The 17,592-nt window shown below is 33.7% G+C and overlaps 1 protein-coding gene across 1 annotated transcript; it reads left to right on the forward strand.

The window, feature by feature from the left end:
- Nucleotides 1-1,221: 1,221 nt before the first annotated feature.
- LOTGIDRAFT_154027 (hypothetical protein) lies at nucleotides 1,222-15,385 on the forward strand (the record flags this gene model as incomplete). Its single annotated transcript, XM_009061760.1, has 2 exons — nucleotides 1,222-1,545; nucleotides 15,170-15,385. The coding sequence occupies 2 exons, from the start codon at nucleotides 1,222-1,224 to the stop codon at nucleotides 15,383-15,385; spliced, it is 540 nt and encodes a 179-aa protein (XP_009060008.1).
- Between the last annotated feature and the right edge of the window lie 2,207 nt (nucleotides 15,386-17,592).

Raw genomic sequence — 17,592 nt, forward strand, 5'->3', positions numbered from 1 at the left:
TAGACCAATTTACAAATTATTGGGACAAACAGTGGCTAAGTTTACAGTCATTATAACGAGGGACGACATTCTTCATGCATTTAAACGAGGTCGTTAACACAAACATGACACAGTATTGATCATTACTACTACATCTTCGTGGAAATTGTCATGTAAAGCATCAAATAACACATCATCGTTATGGTGTTAGAACGTGATCTTTTACTCATTTCATTTCTTACAATGTCTTCAACTATACAGTCACATAGCATTTCAATTTCTTCAAATTTAATCCAAAATTTTTAGTGAACTGAAGCCTTCGATTTTTATCGTTTTTCAAAATAACTTAAAAAAAAAGTCATTAGAAATATTTAAACAATCTGCAATATATGGTAAGGCATTTTAATTTTCTTTCTTATTCTTGGCCATTATGACCATAATTAGAATGTCTCTTATCGTACTTTAATTTCAATATTACTTAATTCCTTTTCAAAAACTTTTAAACAATTTGCAGCTCAAACGTTTCAGTGTGAACATTTGATGTAATGTTCATTGGACATTATTTTATCTCCACCTATCTTTTGTTAAGGCAGTGAAATTTTTTCTCTATTATTCGGACTAATCTATAACTGTAAATGATGTACATCTAAGCCATATAGACAAAGATATCCTTATCTTTTCTAAAACGGTAATTGAACGCTGCTATTGTGCTATAAATACTCCTGACTTGAAAAGGGATTATAGAATATCTGTATCAAGTAATGACATTGACACAGTTGGTATCAATATCTTCAATGCGACATAAAGACCAATATTTCACAGAACAAAAAATGGTGAAAATGAAACGGATGTTGAAAAGATCTCCTTTGAGCTGGTTATTTAATCAAGTTGAGTATGCTGTGAGAAAGTGAAATGAAGTGAACTGATCTTATTCTAACTTCTCAATACATCTTGACGACTTCCCAGGAAATAATTTTCTTAAAGTTGCCATTTTCAAAAACATCAAAGCCTGGAATTGGAATCTAGGTCATAGTCGAGCACTAAATACAACTTAGGGAATATAAAGGCAATTTGTTGTTGTCATCTGTAAGAGAAATCTCTTCTAGTTTTTGTTCCTTTTAAATAGTAGTATTGGGCGATTAAGCACATGATAATTTAAGTGAGAATTATCGTCCTCACAACTAATCTGTATTTGTCAAAACGAAGAAAAGATTGCTGTTTTTATCAACGTAAAAACTAGAAATGTTTCAGAATATTGAAAGTGATTCTATCAGAGAAAGCTCTAACATAAAGTGGAGAAACTGTCACTATAAACGATGTCATTTTAATGGTGGTCGCGAGTTCAACATTCCTGTTCATGTTCAAGAAGCTTTAGTATTTGTTATTATTTTCTTTGTACTTGTGTCACTGGGTTATTCAAAGAATCACTTAAATGATCTAACAGTATCCAGTATCAGATCCGCTACAGTCTATATGAGCGACTGCCAATGTCGACGACAAGATCTAACTCTTGCTATAAATACAACTGAATATACACATACACAAACATATCAACCAGCTGGTAAGGTAAGCTACCCCCAACCAGTCGATGCAGGCAAGCATGCTAACTGACGTGTGTACTGAATGCACTCTAATAAACATATTAAAATTTAATTAAGACTATTGATTAATCTTTACCAATTTAAAAAGAAAGTTTTGGTGAAATTGAAACGGATGAATCAGAGAATTCTGTAGGAGAACACCAACTATTCTAATGATGCACTGTGAAATCATCAATATTTGTTGGGGCTCAACATTCGTGGATTTTGTGGGTCAGCCAACGTAAAAATGTACTCCCCATGCAATAAAAAACTGTGAATGGTCGTCTCTATTGGGTTTATAAACAGTAACAAATAATGTTGCCGGTTATTATGGGATATTATATAAATAATTATATTGCTCCAGACACAGTATAGGAAAAGAAAGTAATAAAAGTAGAATTGTTAAGTTGTAAAAACTCAAATAATTTAGATGTGATAGGTATACACGAATTTTCGCCTCCACGAATGCCAATATGAAGACACCTCCACGAATAGATGCCCACGAAATTAAATTATTTCACTGTTAAGTATAAAAAAAAACACACATAGGGATGACTGAAATTTAGATGGTCTACCCACAACTAATTCTGTCGGTTCGTTGGCCGTAAAAAAACAATAATGGGTTTTAATAAAGTTAAACAGTTTATCTAAAATTGGTATCAGTAGGAAACTCTAAATATAGATGAAGTTATATAACTATTTAGGCTACTTCAATCTCGTACGCTAGAATTGACGACTCCCCAAGGAGACCTTTCTATTTGCTGACATTAATTCAATTGAAGAGAAGAATTATATTGACAACGTTGTACATACTTTATTACCAAGTATAAAATACTTTGAAGAGACAGACACGGAGAGTACAGGATGTAATGAATCTATTTATGGTCTAGTAATCTTCAAATAATATTTTAGTATATGATGAAAGATGAAATGTAAAGCTACTATGCGATTTGGTATATGACAGTCCACATAGCTAATAATGGATATTTTGTAACTTTCCTGAAGATCTAGGTTTTATTTCACACAAAATCTTGAAATTTTAAGAAATTGTGAAATTTTCATTGAGAAATGTCAGGTTTATTTTGGGAACGGTCCCTGTGGTGTGAGTCCGACCACACTTACTCTGTGAAGCACTTACTAGAATACTAATTCAGCTTAATGTTGACTTCAAGCGATAGACTGTGGGTAATCAAATGAGTCCCTAATCTAATCTTTACTCAAAGATAATACATATTGGTATATCAAATGACAAAATTAACTATTTGTGACAAGTAAAATATAACACTTTTCATACCGGTGAACTTTCTGTAAACTGCAATACTTGATATTCTGTACTGAAGATGGTAGATGTACCGGGTATAATAAAATTAGTCTGTATCACATCATATATTGATTCAATTACTCATTTATACTTCATATGTCAACAAAAATATAACGATAAGGTTAACAGTTGCTTTTGTTTCTGATTAAATGGATTGTTTCTAATAGGCAAATATAAGCCGGAGATTAGCTTGGAGCTGGAAAGTGCATATACCAGAACCTACCCTATGATCTAGGCAGGTGCTTCAGATTTTGAATTAGCTCGGGTATACTAATGCTTGTTTCGGAAATGGTAGGTTATATTTTCCTCTACAAGGGATGGCAGAGGCTAAAAGGCTTGTTTGTTAATCCCTTTCATATCGTTCATAAAAATAAAATTCCTTTCAAGGGACAAGTGCGCCATTTGTTTTGACCAATCGAACTTTAGATTTTCTTTAGCTAATCAAATTAGTAGTGTTCACAGCTTTCAAATCTATCTAAGTCCAAAATTATTCGCGTTAGAATGTTCAATGACCACTCGTCATTAGAAAAGACATAGTGAGTAAAAGTTTTGGAATATTTTTGAAGGAATTATACGATTTCCATAAATTTCTAGTATTTCTGAAGACTATTTACATAGGCTAAAAGACTCAAATTAACCCTTCAAAATGGCGCATCTATCCCTTTAACAAGCCACAAAACCATACTACGAGTAGCAATCTAATACAATGATAACGGGATTGGAAATGAGGACGGTTCAGATAGGATATGATTAAAAACAGCAGTAGTTCTTTGATGAGAAGATCCACGTACAAAGATAGCGTTTCAAAGAACTGCATCTGAGTATAAACTCATGTACTTTTGTTTTACTTCAATTTGAAATAAAGAAGTTTATAAAATATGAAGAGGGATGGCATTAAGGTCTGAAACCAAACCAGACTGAAATTTCCCTGAAGATATTAAAGACATCAAGAAGATAAATTTGTCTGCATTTCCTATGTCGAACGATTGCCTTGTTGATATTATCATTGAGAATCAATGAGATTCAGTACAGATTTTGAGACAATATATCAAAGTGATGGAGTCGCGAAGCCCGAAGCTACAGGCGATTGTGAGAGTATCGGGTTGTATCTTTCTTCAGACGGATTGATAAATGTTTCGTGAGAGAAGCTATTCCACATGATAACAGATATTACACACTCTGTTAGATTTCATTCGACTTGTTCCTTGTCAGACGGTAGTAATGTTATTTCAATAATTTTTAATAAGTATTTCAAGCTTTTAAATAAGTTATCTTTTGAAAGTAATTTGTGTTAATAGACACAATTATTCGCAAGAAAACTAATACTTTACTTGGTGTTAGACGCTTTAATTGGTTCTTTGAAGTAGAAACATATAACAAAACTGAAATCAAACGAGTTTGTAACAAGTTCAACAAGTATTACTATAATGCAGTAACAAATCTTCTTCGTATGGGTTTTGTGTGATATTAAAGCTGTTATACCAATTAATTGGTGTATAATGATGATATACCAAGTCTTTACGACCAACAAAGAGAGGTGACCAAAGTTCTCGGGGAGTTTGATTATTAGTGATTGATTTGTGCGATTTGCTGAAATGAAAGCAGGCTGTGGTAGAGGCAGATGGGGGCCACATAAAATATTAAATACTCAGAGAGAAACTTTCATAAATACTTATTATGAATCACTTTTTGATTTGTCCATATCTATTTCTCTTTGCAGTGGAAGTTCTAATTTCGAAACACCTTATATGTGATTAATATATTTCGATTTCTTAATCGTGTGTGTAAGATTGCTTACATGCTCTCACAGGTGAACTGCTGGGAAATTGTCTGAAGGATGTGATCATCTCGAAAACTTACAAGTCATAATTATTAATACAAACAATTTTAAAAAGAAATTCGTTACCATCGAAAACTACTGAGAAACATCTCAAATAACTAACCGGGCTTCTGAAGAAACATTGAATCATTAAACTACGAACATGGTGGAGGAGACGAGATTGGTGCTACAGACATATACTGTACAAAATGAGATTGTATTACAAAATTATTATTCTTAATTTATTTTAGACCATAAAACGCTACTAGATCAAAATAAATTTAGCATTGTAGAAGGTCGCGACTGCGAGGACAAGATAAAGAGGTGGTGAATGATCATAAATTGACATATTAATATCATTATTATCTACTCAGACACCGTATATAATGTAGGATATATAGCCTCAGAGAAATATTACGCCTCCTCCAATAATTCGATGTAATGTAAAAAACAAAGAGTATTGAGCTAAATTTGGAAATTGGTCTATACCTTTCACACATTATATACCAAAATCAGCTTTTTGATTGACCATTGTATCGTCTTACATATTCACACCTGACCATAATGCAATTGCCAAAACTATAGTAATCGTTGCCTCCGAGAATTTCAATATGATGTTTTTGAACCATTTATTCATAAACCACTTTACTGCAGCATCTGGATACCCCGATGCGTCCAGGAGATCTGTTTGCTAACGGTTACTTATGTGCAAGGTAGCGTTGATGCAAATAACTACTAGAACTAAATTAAATATGTTGATAGAATTTATGTTTGACAGTATCAACGTGCGGATTTATTGCGTGTTTCTAAATAAAAGCTTAAAAATTGTGTTAAAAGGATTATTGCAATGGTGTAAATAATGTGGAAAATATAATAATGTAGTTTCCATCACGGCAAAGAAATCGTCTATAAGAAAGTTATTGTGTTGAGAAAAATGAAAAGAACACCTAAACTAATCAATCGCTTTACCCAACTATCGGTATCTGATATCAGCTCTTAACAAATTGACTACAGTCAACGCATAAAGCACGAAATGTAATCGTTAGGCTTCAATATCCAGTTTATTAGACCTTATTTGATGAACCGGAAATGATTACTTCCACCTTGCTGATTTCTATTCAATTCTAGTTTCTGTATAGAATAATACTCATTCAAACATGGTCAGAATTTCAAATTCTTCTTCAGTCAACTATAATCATCAAATAGGAAAATCAATGGTAGATGTTCAATTGTACAGTAAGATTTGGGTATTAGATATGTTTTCGTTTTTGTCCTGCATAACATAAAAATATTTTGAACTATAGATACTTAAATAAGCTTCCGCCTTAAATCTTAAGGGATGTGCACAAAATGGCGACCTTTGAGCTTTTCTCGTGCGACAATTGAAATTGTCAAGGTGCTGTTTGAGGCTCATTGAAAACAGTATGGTCGACACATGGTCGCAGTTGATGTCTGAACAATACAATCAGCATTGTCATATTGTAGAAAGAGGGAACAATGATCGCCATTGCCTTTTCAGTACATCTGAAAGATGTTTTCGTTAGGAAATCTACAGTGTGTCAACAATTGTTATGGCATATTATCTTCTTGTATATAGTAATGTCTATACACCATGAATAATAGTACTAAGACGGCACCACTACTCCGATTTGTGTCCAACCGGCATGCTGTTTTAAACATGCACAGTCAGAAGTACCTGGTCTCTTTTTCCAATTATCAAGCAGGCTCTCAAGTATAATCCACGTTCTAATCCTATTAATACATGAGAAATTAGAGGAATGCTATGATTTCTTTTTGAAAATTAAAATATCCAAACCCAATGATTAAATTTCTCTTTTTATTTATAACTTGATCCGATTTTCTTAAATTCGATTGACTTGAAGATAAGCTTCAAATCCTATTGATTTTAACAGTGAAAATTGCATTAAATGCACGACACATTGCGTTAGTGGTGACAAAACTCTTGAAGCATGATGATCTTAGATTGAAACTTGTTATTTCAAACTGTAATAGATATCATGATTAAATATATTTCAACCAATCCCTGTCAAATCAAGCAGTTTTTGTTGCAGATTAAGTGATATACTTAAACTTTGATATTCTCTTTGTACTCTTCTTTAGCTAAGTGCATTGTACCTGTGCATAAATGCGAGGTACTCTATTGTACAATTTTCTAATTGGCAACAATTTTAAAATCCAAAATACTATGTTTAGTATTTCATATTAATTTTTTTTTGGTGTGTTTTATAGTCATTTTTTCAGTTTCATTTAGACTGAAAATTAAATTTCGGAAACTCAATCAAACAGTCTCACTGACTGAGTGACAGCATCACCGAAAAAAACCAGCACCAAAATCGTTATTGTTTATCAATTAATAATCGAATTTTGAATTGAGTCGGCAAAAGGATTTTAAGAAAGTTATACGGAAGGTTGACCTGCCTTTTGGACTTTAAAGTGTGTTTGTATTTATTAACATACAATAGTGAGATGTTAAAGAAGAATACGGTCATTTTTTGTTCGTCTGTTCATTTCATGTTAATCAATGCTTTAGAACAGTTTTAATTGATACGTTTTCAATTCACAAGCAGCGAGCTTGAAGCATTTAAAATAGACATCTAAAACTATCGATTACCATTCTTTCATTCCATGTTTATTTTTCATTTTAATCAAATCACCTACAATCTAACTGTCTGACGGAGAATAATACTCCAATAGAAAGATGGATATGAATGGTGAAAATGAATCGGTAGACTCATACAAACAATACGTTCTACAAAACATTTATTCCTAGCAATACAAACCAGTGGAGAATAAACTTCAGATACGGATCTTTACTACCCGTTTTGAAGCCAAATTTTTTATGACATCTTTTATTTTCTTTTAGTGTATTCAATAAATGATACGTAAAAATCTATTTTCTTAAGAAACTTTGTCCTTTCTTGGGTTTATGGAGCTCTACTGTTCGACCAACTTTATTCAGCATAATGCTACTTGCAAAATTTTACATTCGTATTCTTCAATATTACTATCAGTTCATCTCATTTTCCTGAGTCAGTGAGACAAGGCTCAAAGTCGGATGTGAGTTACCATATGCTACCACTTACATAACTAAACAGGCCCGTAGCCAGACTTAATTGTTCGGAGGGGCAATGATGTATGGTGTTTTATTGCAGAATTGACCGGGTGTCAGATTTTTGACGAGGGTTGGGAGAGGGAGGCAATCAATATTTTCGGACACCGTGTTGCTACGGGCCTGCAACTTATTAAATAATAATCATCATTGATTAGCTTAGATTCACCTTCTTGAAATTTCCCCGTTGTCTAATTAGAAAGAAGGAAATTTGAAAGAAATATACCATTTTTTACAATGATAACAACTGAGGTTCACGAGGATCCTTTCTATCAGCTGGTCCTTGGCTAAACCTCTTGGCATTTCTTTTTTCTTTTCCGTACCCATTTACAGCTGGGGGATGTTGATATGAGGAAAGATGACATTTTCAAGGTCATCAGTCTTGCACACGCCCACCGATATTAAAACCCACGACCACCATTTCATTCCAACTCCCCACCCTACTGTGCTACAGACTTTCTGAACCTAACTAACTGACCCATATTACCATGAGAAGATCTAAAGTAAGATGGTAGGCTATAGTATAAATTTGATTCCCACTATGATTGATGATGACTGGTAATCATTAAAGAATATCTGCCTCATTTGGAAAAGCCACGACCCATGATCTTAGATAAATTTGTTTTCATTTGGCATCTCAAAGGAATCGTGAATGTCTGAATAAAAACTTGCTTTCAGTGGTTTAATGTAAAAATACTTTTAGCCTATATTCTTTTGAGGAGGTGACATCTTCAACTAGTGATTAAATTGAGTATTCAGCTTGTAATGCTTCAAATCTGTGTTTAAGAATTTGAATCGGCAAAGCCTCTCTATGTATAATATGATGATGTTTAAAGTGCACTGTCGCTTTGCGACGTAATTCAAAATGCTTACTGTTAAGAGAGTAATCTATTGCTTAATTATTTCCTCATAAAAAAAAGTTAAAGTTTTGTTATTCAGGTTGATTTGATGTTGTTATTCTATGATTGATGTTATCCTGAAAACTCATCCAATTACCAATGGCACACATTTGCTATGGTCACACAGTCGTTCTTAATATCTATTCTCTGGTAAGGTCCTGTGAATTTCCAAGATGCGTCCTTTAGCACTGGTTGATCGCAGTACCTTATATTTATTCAAATGTACGAGTAATCATAAGATATTTTGTAACAAATTCGGTACAAGCAAAATCAATAAGAACTGAACTTCGGGGTGTACCGAATAAACTAGTTTGACGTCATAATGTTATGTAACTTATTAGTGGACCTATAATGAAATGGACAACTTCAAAATAAAACGACTGAAAACGTTTTGTTCTCATCTCTGTCTCCGGATTTCTTTGGTGGTTGTGTATTATGTGACATAGACGATTTACTTGATTATATAACGACGCCTACTGAAATATTTGATTGAATCAAAAATAATACAAGAGAGGCCATTACAGGTTCGACCTAATTCCATTTTAATCTGTAATTTGACACGTGTACCAATTTATTGTGAAAAACATGAAGCAATGAATATTTAATAGTAAGAAATGGCGCCGAACGATTTCCATAGACTTTCAAATTACCAATAAAGTTATTATTAAGTTACGTGTCTTAATATTCGTACTATACAGATTAGGTTCCTATATCAAACAAATCTGTAAGAAAAAGGTTACAGATTGGAAAGTAATGTATTTCTGTTACTTATTCTTCTGATCAATAACTAACTCATTTCAGAAATCAGTTTTCAGCACAATGATAGGATCTGATTTGGTATAATGGTCGGTGTTAGATGTTAAAGGTCACTGTACAATATAGGGTCAATGACTTTGTGATGCAGGCGATGTTTATTTCCAATGGGTGAAAACTGGCAAAATGATTTTGGCCTTAAAGAGATTGACTGGGGCTTTTCTAAATTTTGTATGGGTATCGGGGACACCGATAGCATCAAATTGCACCATTCCATTCAGACGTATGTGGTTCCTGCAATTCCAATAAAACTAAGTGTATGACAATGCTGTTTGTCAGAAGACCCTTTGCGATTAGTGACGCCATGTAGTGACACATTTTGGAGAAAAATTAACTTGGGTTTCTTGAGAACCATGACCTCAACAATCTCATGCTTTTAAGATAATAATTCATCTTTCCTATACATTTTTCAAATCGATTTGTGTTAAGGAAACGTCTGGAAATATTTGAGTAGAATGAAAATACTAGATTATTATATACAGAACATTTCAATTTCAATATAGAATTAGATTGATATCGCAGACAAATAGCACTTTTTATATTTCATTCGTTTTAGTGGCGTATACTCATAGACGTCTCTAGTATAACTTTTCTTCTATATTTTCAAATGACGGAGAAGTGGTGACTATATTCGGGAACTATACTTATTTTTATATTTTTTTTATTATTTATATATTTGAATAACATGAGTTTAGCGTTCTACCCTTCTGCTCCTGTTTTTGTTAATAAGCAGCACTCCATGCAGTGTGCAATGATTAGTTCCCATAATGTCACCTGTATGTCATCTTTCACACGATTAAACCAACCCCCATGCAGTGTGCAATGAGTATTAAATTGGTTCCATTGTTTGCAAACACCTCCGTATTCACAATATCAACAGTATTCTAGAGCAAGTATTCTTTCACACGTTTAGTTCAACCCATACTCCTCCTCAAAGCAGGAAGAAAACATTTTAATGTATTATAAGTCACTTGATCTGTAAATTGTGTCATTAAAAAGTCCGAATCAGAAAATATTCCATCAATAACAGTTATACTCCGTAGATAAATCGAGAAATATTGGCTGCATTCCAGACATGGTAGACATAAATTTAAACGATTTGTGATAATGGTTATTTATATGACTACTTGTAATGATCCTAATCTGATTATTACGCGCTTTAAATCCAATTTCTAGAGTGATATTTACCCCGATAATAAATCTAATAAATAAATTTGTTCCGTTGGGTATTTAAATACAAAAAACACGATTTTTCTATGTTTGTGATGAAGGGTATTTAGTGATAGATGGTTGAATTTTTGATAACTAATTTTATTTTCCTGTCTGGCTGTCTACAAATTGCTCAGATTACTTCTGAAGATCATCAATGAAACACTTTTCCTCGGTAGAATTTCGAGGACATTGGCCCTTATCTTGTATTGGATCGTCATAATGATTGTGAGGTGTACACATAAATTGCTTTGAAGTGAATTAAGGGCAATATAAACATTACTCAAGCGATAATATATGTTTGGTGAACACAACTAACACTCAGCTAGGTACGCGATTAAAGGCATGTCATTGATACACAGCCTAGAGTTGCCGAGAGACTGGGGGCTATGTTTTGGTCATCGGTGAGAAATATTTCGGGCAACAAAAGTTATCAAGTCACATACACATTAACAGAATTAACGTTGGGTAAAAAGGCTTTCGAAAGTAAAAAAAAACGTTTCTAAGAATCAATAGTTAAGAATGCCAAATGCCAAGTAGAAACCATTGAACTCGAAATAAGGAGTTGGGGGTGGGCAGACCACTTTATAGAGCAATGAGTGAAATCTTGTCCCTATTGTCATGTGTTATTAACAATGACATCTCGGTACGTATTAAAGATGGGTTATGTCAATTTTCACATATTTCAGATTTTACGAAATCAATTTATATATGGCTTACAACTCCAGCCTCTGTGGATGTACAGAATATGATAACTCGTAAACATTATTTCTCGAAAACATGCTTTTACATTAACCTTTGCGTATAGCAAAATGCACCAGCGTTAATCTCTAGTTAACTAATCTGAGCAGAAATAACTTAACAATTCAACTGTGATAAATATAGCGTTTCCCGCTGTAAAAGAGCTCGGAAGCTATAAAACGTGTTGATCCGAAAATATTAAGGTTGTTGCTATAAATTGACGAGATTCGTGACATAAATGGCGTTTGACCTTGGTGTATAATCTTTGATCTTTTCATCAGAAATTGGTTGTGATGAGAAGGGATGTAAAGAAACTAGTTATTAAGATACCATCACGATATCACTACCGATCACAGTCTAATAACATCATAACTGGTTAATCTTAATAATATCGAATTAAATTGCTCTGCTTTATTTTACAGTGATTGCCCTGATGTTTCATTAAACGAGGTGACGTTGTCATTCGAAATCAAATTACAAATTTCGACTGCCAACTCGGATTGACTGTGTTCGGGGAACAATGACACATGTAACATAGCTTTAAGTCCACAGCTCACATCAACGCGTGTACAGATGCTGACCTGTGAACAGTAGCACATTTTTCATGGCTTTACGTCCATAACTCCCATAACGTTTATACTGATCAATGCTTCTATTGAACAATGGTACATTTGACATGGCTTAACGTCCACAGCTCACGTAAACGCTTGTTAAGATACTGATCTGTGCTTTTAGTGAACTATGACATATTTGCCGTGGCTTTAGGAACACAGCTCACACCAATGCTTGTACATATGCTGATCAGTCACTTAAGCATTCATCTCAATAGTTTGGTGTAGTACATACAGTTTGTCGGAATAGTTTAAAATTAACTTAATAAGCAGAATAAAATCCCTTCTTACGAAACTTTCTATAACATTATAGACTTAAAAGAGATATTTCATCAATTGAAGAACCTGTTGTCAGAAACATAACTTGAGAAATGAAATATTAGTTCTATCAGCTGTGAATTATCAAAACACTAGACCTGTTATATAATAAACACATCTATCTTATATCAGGCAATCCAGTTTTAGTCTATCATGTATTAACACTCGTTATCCTAGAAACGCGTCTTACTGCCTGGGTACCTGGGACATAGACGCTTAATTTATGTCCTACTTTTCTGTTATCCATTAAGCTAATGTTGATAGACATTTAGGTTCTTTTTTTTTTGGTCCTGTAGGAACGATATTACCCACTTCAGCTTCTACATTTTAGCCTACATTAATGATTGGTGGAAACTGGATTGAATTACGTAAATATTCGACCAGTGGCGTTTCTAGGAAACATTAGTTGAAGATATGGATGGGGGCAGTAAGGGCCCCAAATTTTTCCAGGGGAGTGGGGGCCGGGGCACAAACTAGCTTTCACTAAGTAAATTGATAAAAATTTGACAGTACAACCTCCCCCCCCCCACACCACAGAAACGACACTGTATTCCGAGCATCGAGTCCCTAATCTCAAGGTTTGTGGACGCCATGTCTTTTTCCGTTCTTGAAATCAGTTCGCATAAATAAAGTTTGGTTATGGGAAACGAGAAAAGAGACTTGTCAACTTAATGCACCGAGCATTGAAAGATGGAATGTACGCGACCCAGACTCAATCTTGACGATCCGGATGTACAGAAAATAATATAAATCTTTCAAATATGTTCTGTGAACGTCAAGTACATTATTGAACGAAAAACCCACTGACATTATCCAGTAGGAATAACCTGTAATATTCTAAACGTCATCTTGTCCATGTTGATGTTCTTTCAAAATAAGACATATCTAATCTTGTTGATGGGTCGATACATCATCTAATCTTTCAACGTCTCCTGATCTTCGTCTTAAAATATTACTCTTTCTATTTAGTTATCAGGTCCTTGAATACCTAAGAGGCCACACAAAAAATTACTTAGTCGCAACACTCAGGATTTATCCCGGCAAGACTAATGGAATTATTTTATTATGTGTCAATGTAAAAATTGAAATGTCTGCTAGTAAAATGTTAAGGAGACTCCAGTGGTACCATGTCGATGAATAGAAACCTCCGTGTTTTCAACTTATTATGACTTTTGACAAACGTCTTTAAAGTCCTTTACGGAATTAAATGAAGTTTGTGGTACAAATCATGTCTTGTCTGCAATACGGCCGTGAAGATCACTAATAGTATTACAGATGATATTTGTGTTTTTATTTTGTGAAAGGATTTGTCAGGAAATCCCTTTTTTCATTTCGAATAAACCAACAAAATTTCCAGGTACATAATAATAAATGCCTTGTTTTAGACGCATGTCTCTCTGACGGCATGTTAAGTTTATATTTATGAAGGATGTTTTATACATTTGAATAAAATGGGTGATGACATTTCCAGGTAACTCGAAGTTTCGATATCGATAATGGTCATGATGATTTCAATCCATATACGGTTCCAAATGACACGTTTGAGTGGTTAAAATATACGTTAAAAAAGTACTATGCTAGAAAGCTTGTTAGATCATAAATGGCACTAAAAATTTCAGGAAAAAATATTGCTCCTTTTATTCGTTGGTAACAGTATCGTTTTAATCAATCTAATTATAAACACAGAAATACACTAAAATGCACTAGAAATGTACTAGAATGCACTATGTTTACAAACAAAATATAAAAAATGTAAAATTATTGGTCTGCAGACAATATCTCATTTGTTTGTGATCGACCTTTACAAAATATAAAGAAATGCAAGAAGAAATGGGAATATGTGAAGAAATGAGATAATATAATGATAGTGTTTGAAATGGTAATGTTATTGATCAGGCTGTGATTACATCGTAGTTACTAGCCAGATTAATGACTTTGTATATTAGATTCTTATTTACAACCATTCTGTACACCATCAATTAAAATCAAAAATTTGATAGTGAACAAGAAAAACAACATCAGATTTTGAGTGGGTTGAAGAGAATGGTTTGCAGAAGTCTGACTAACGATTTAAATCATTAGAGTGAAATGGACTTCACGTCTGTTTCTCTTCACCTTCTTGGGTTTACAGACGTTAGTCAATGCAATGCAGTAGATAAAGTATTATGCAAAACCTATTTTTAACCATTGCTTGGTCAATTGGCGCCAATAAAGGTTTAAGCTTTTTTCCTCTGCTGAAGTTATCTGATGGTTGTAAATTTTGCTCTATCGGCCTTTAGACTTTTACTGTTAAAACACAAGTTTAATCGTGAATCGTAATAGTTGCACAGATAACGGTCTTATGTACTGTTTTTTCTTCCACTAAAAACTAAAAATTGTTTCGACACATTTTCCTTCAAGTACAAAAAGAGATGTTTCAATAGACGTTTTCAATGGTAAATGGTAAATGTGTTTTCATTACATAAAAAAAAGGCTGAAAACGACGTAAGTGAATAGCTTTATGAAGAGAAATAAGGAAGTCTCTCTTCGGTTCTGGAAGAAATCAGATAGAACTGTCAATAAAAGAGATAATTTATATGCTCCAGGGTCTAACCATAACCTACTAGCCACACAAACAAAGTACTCTCGATACGCAATTCTAGCAGGACAAACTGACCTATATAACTACATTTTACTTTAATCTGTAGTAATTATTCGTTAGATAAATATAAGGAAACGAAAATGAAATATCTTACTTCTTACTGTTCAGACCACAATCACGGATTGGGCCAGACTAGGAGAGACATTTGCTGATGTACCGTACGGTTCTAGCACAACAGCGGTGAACGTCCCGCTGTTTTTCGTGTTAAAAGTACCGCAATGGAATTTCTTACATGATCGCATCAGAAATTCACTTCATTATACGTCCGATTGTTCACCAGAAGGACTGGCATCCATAGGGGAGGATTTTATCATCCTAGCATAGCAATGGTAACTTGTTTGGATCAGCTTCAATGGAACGTGTACAGTCGGCGTCACAGTCAAGGTGCCTTTAGTTTTTGGTTTTCAGAAAACAAAAGAGCATTGGCAAAATCTTGAATATGTGTGCTTATATCTAGAATTTACTAATTCTTTTAATGATATTTTCTAACGAACTTATTGCTGCATCGGATTCTGCTACGCAGAATCAACAAACGTCCCTTCCTGGGAGGTCAGTTTAACAGCTCAAGGTTACAAATCACAGACAATATATCGTTCTTTATTTGAGACGCAGGGTTTTTGAAGTCTTAGAATACTGGATAGCACTGAAAAATACTTCGTCTGAGGTAATTTGGGTGTCAATTAGATAAAAGTTATATTTAAGTATAGCCACAGCAGTGTGTCATTCCCACCTTGTGCTATATCGCAGTGTCACTTTGATAATTGCGTTCATATACAGATATCTATGAACTATCCGCAAGAGAAAAGTTAGTAATATATTATTGCTGAGCTTCGTGTCAATTTTCTACAGCATGCCATGAACAATACGATTACACAATTCGTCACAAAATTCATATTTTACAAATTTTATGTTCAGCCTAATATTTTTAAACAGCATAAACAAATTGTTGTATTCTAATTTGACAGTCAAGGAATAAATTCAGTCTTCGGTTACCAAAATTTGGGAAACAACCATTACCAATATTTTGAGAAAATAATAGTTATAATCAAAAGAAAATCATATCTTACATTAGTCATGTTTATAATATGACCAATTCTTTGCATTAAAATACGTTTTCAGAGATAAATTGCAACCAGAATGTGTAAATGATGGAACATTTTCCATTGGGTATAAATCAATGGCTGTGTAACATGACATCGCCTGAAGTCACAGTGGACCTATTAGTGCGTTGTTCATGTTCCAATATTAATCAACAAGACAATTTCCGTAGCCTAAGTCCACAATAAATGTGGAAATACAGAAGTTAATATTAGTAAACTGTGATCTATGAGATTGTGGTGTTACGGTTTCTATCTGATTACCATCTAAATGAAATATAAGATGACTGTATGAATGATATAGTGGTAGCAGTGACTCGGTGATATGGATCGTATTTCAGAAATAACCTTCCAACTGCCAGATTATAAACCCATCTGATATTGACCACAATTCCAGTGAGACAATTAAACCACTGCTACTATAAATATGACAAGATTGGTTTCAAAATATTAAAATTGTCATCACTTGTTCGATTTAGTGTCAAGAATGGTTAAAACATCTGCACAACCTTTTGATATTGATATACCTTGGGATATGCGATTCTCTGAGGAATGGGCCAATATATTCCATTTCAACGATTTCAACACATATCTCAATTCATATCAAGTCACCATCTACGCCAAATAAATCAGATAAATTTATAATAAATGTGCTTGACCGTCAAAGGTACCAATTACTTATTATGGTTCATATGGTGTATACTATTTTGATTAACAACATGTATACAACAGTTTGCGTACAGAAATACGAAAAATAAAATAACATGAAATTGGAGTTTTATTGAACAACGGCATAAATAAAATTTTTTCGATGTGGATTAAGTACACATCCTGTAGCACATGGGTCTTATTGAATTGACGCTTTTCGTTTTGAAGCAATCCGACCTGCATCATGGAAGTTCCGAATAGAAAATCCGATTGGAAAATCCGAATAGAAAATCCGAAGATAATTTCTCGAATTTCTACCAGATTGCACTTACAGGCTAGCGTTCGACTTACTTTCCCGATTTAAAACTTGACATTGTTTTCATATGAAAGATACCCCCATGCTATAATACAATGTATAATTTCAAACTTATGAAATTGTAAACCAAACTCCTTTGAAAGAAAAGTATGTGTGCTCTGTTGTAGAACTAATACACTTTATAAAACCTGATTCGAGAAGGAATAGACGTGTTACTTTCGTCTTCATCTTGTCACAGAACCTGAAATGTTTGTGGCTCTAATGATCGAGACAATTAATGCAAAAGAAACCATCGAGGACTTGATAATCATGACGGTTAATGCACAACTGATTCTTGATTGTTGAAAATTGAGTATGCTATTCCTAAAGAAAATAAGACGTCAATTCCACACCAGGAAAGAGGCTCGTTTCCGGATAATTTAAGCCTTGTCGATTATCTTAAAGATACCTGCCAATCAAGTTTATAAAAA

This window comes from Lottia gigantea (assembly GCF_000327385.1).
Source record: "Lottia gigantea unplaced genomic scaffold LOTGIsca_5, whole genome shotgun sequence".
NCBI classification, from domain to species: Eukaryota; Metazoa; Mollusca; class Gastropoda; family Lottiidae; genus Lottia; species Lottia gigantea.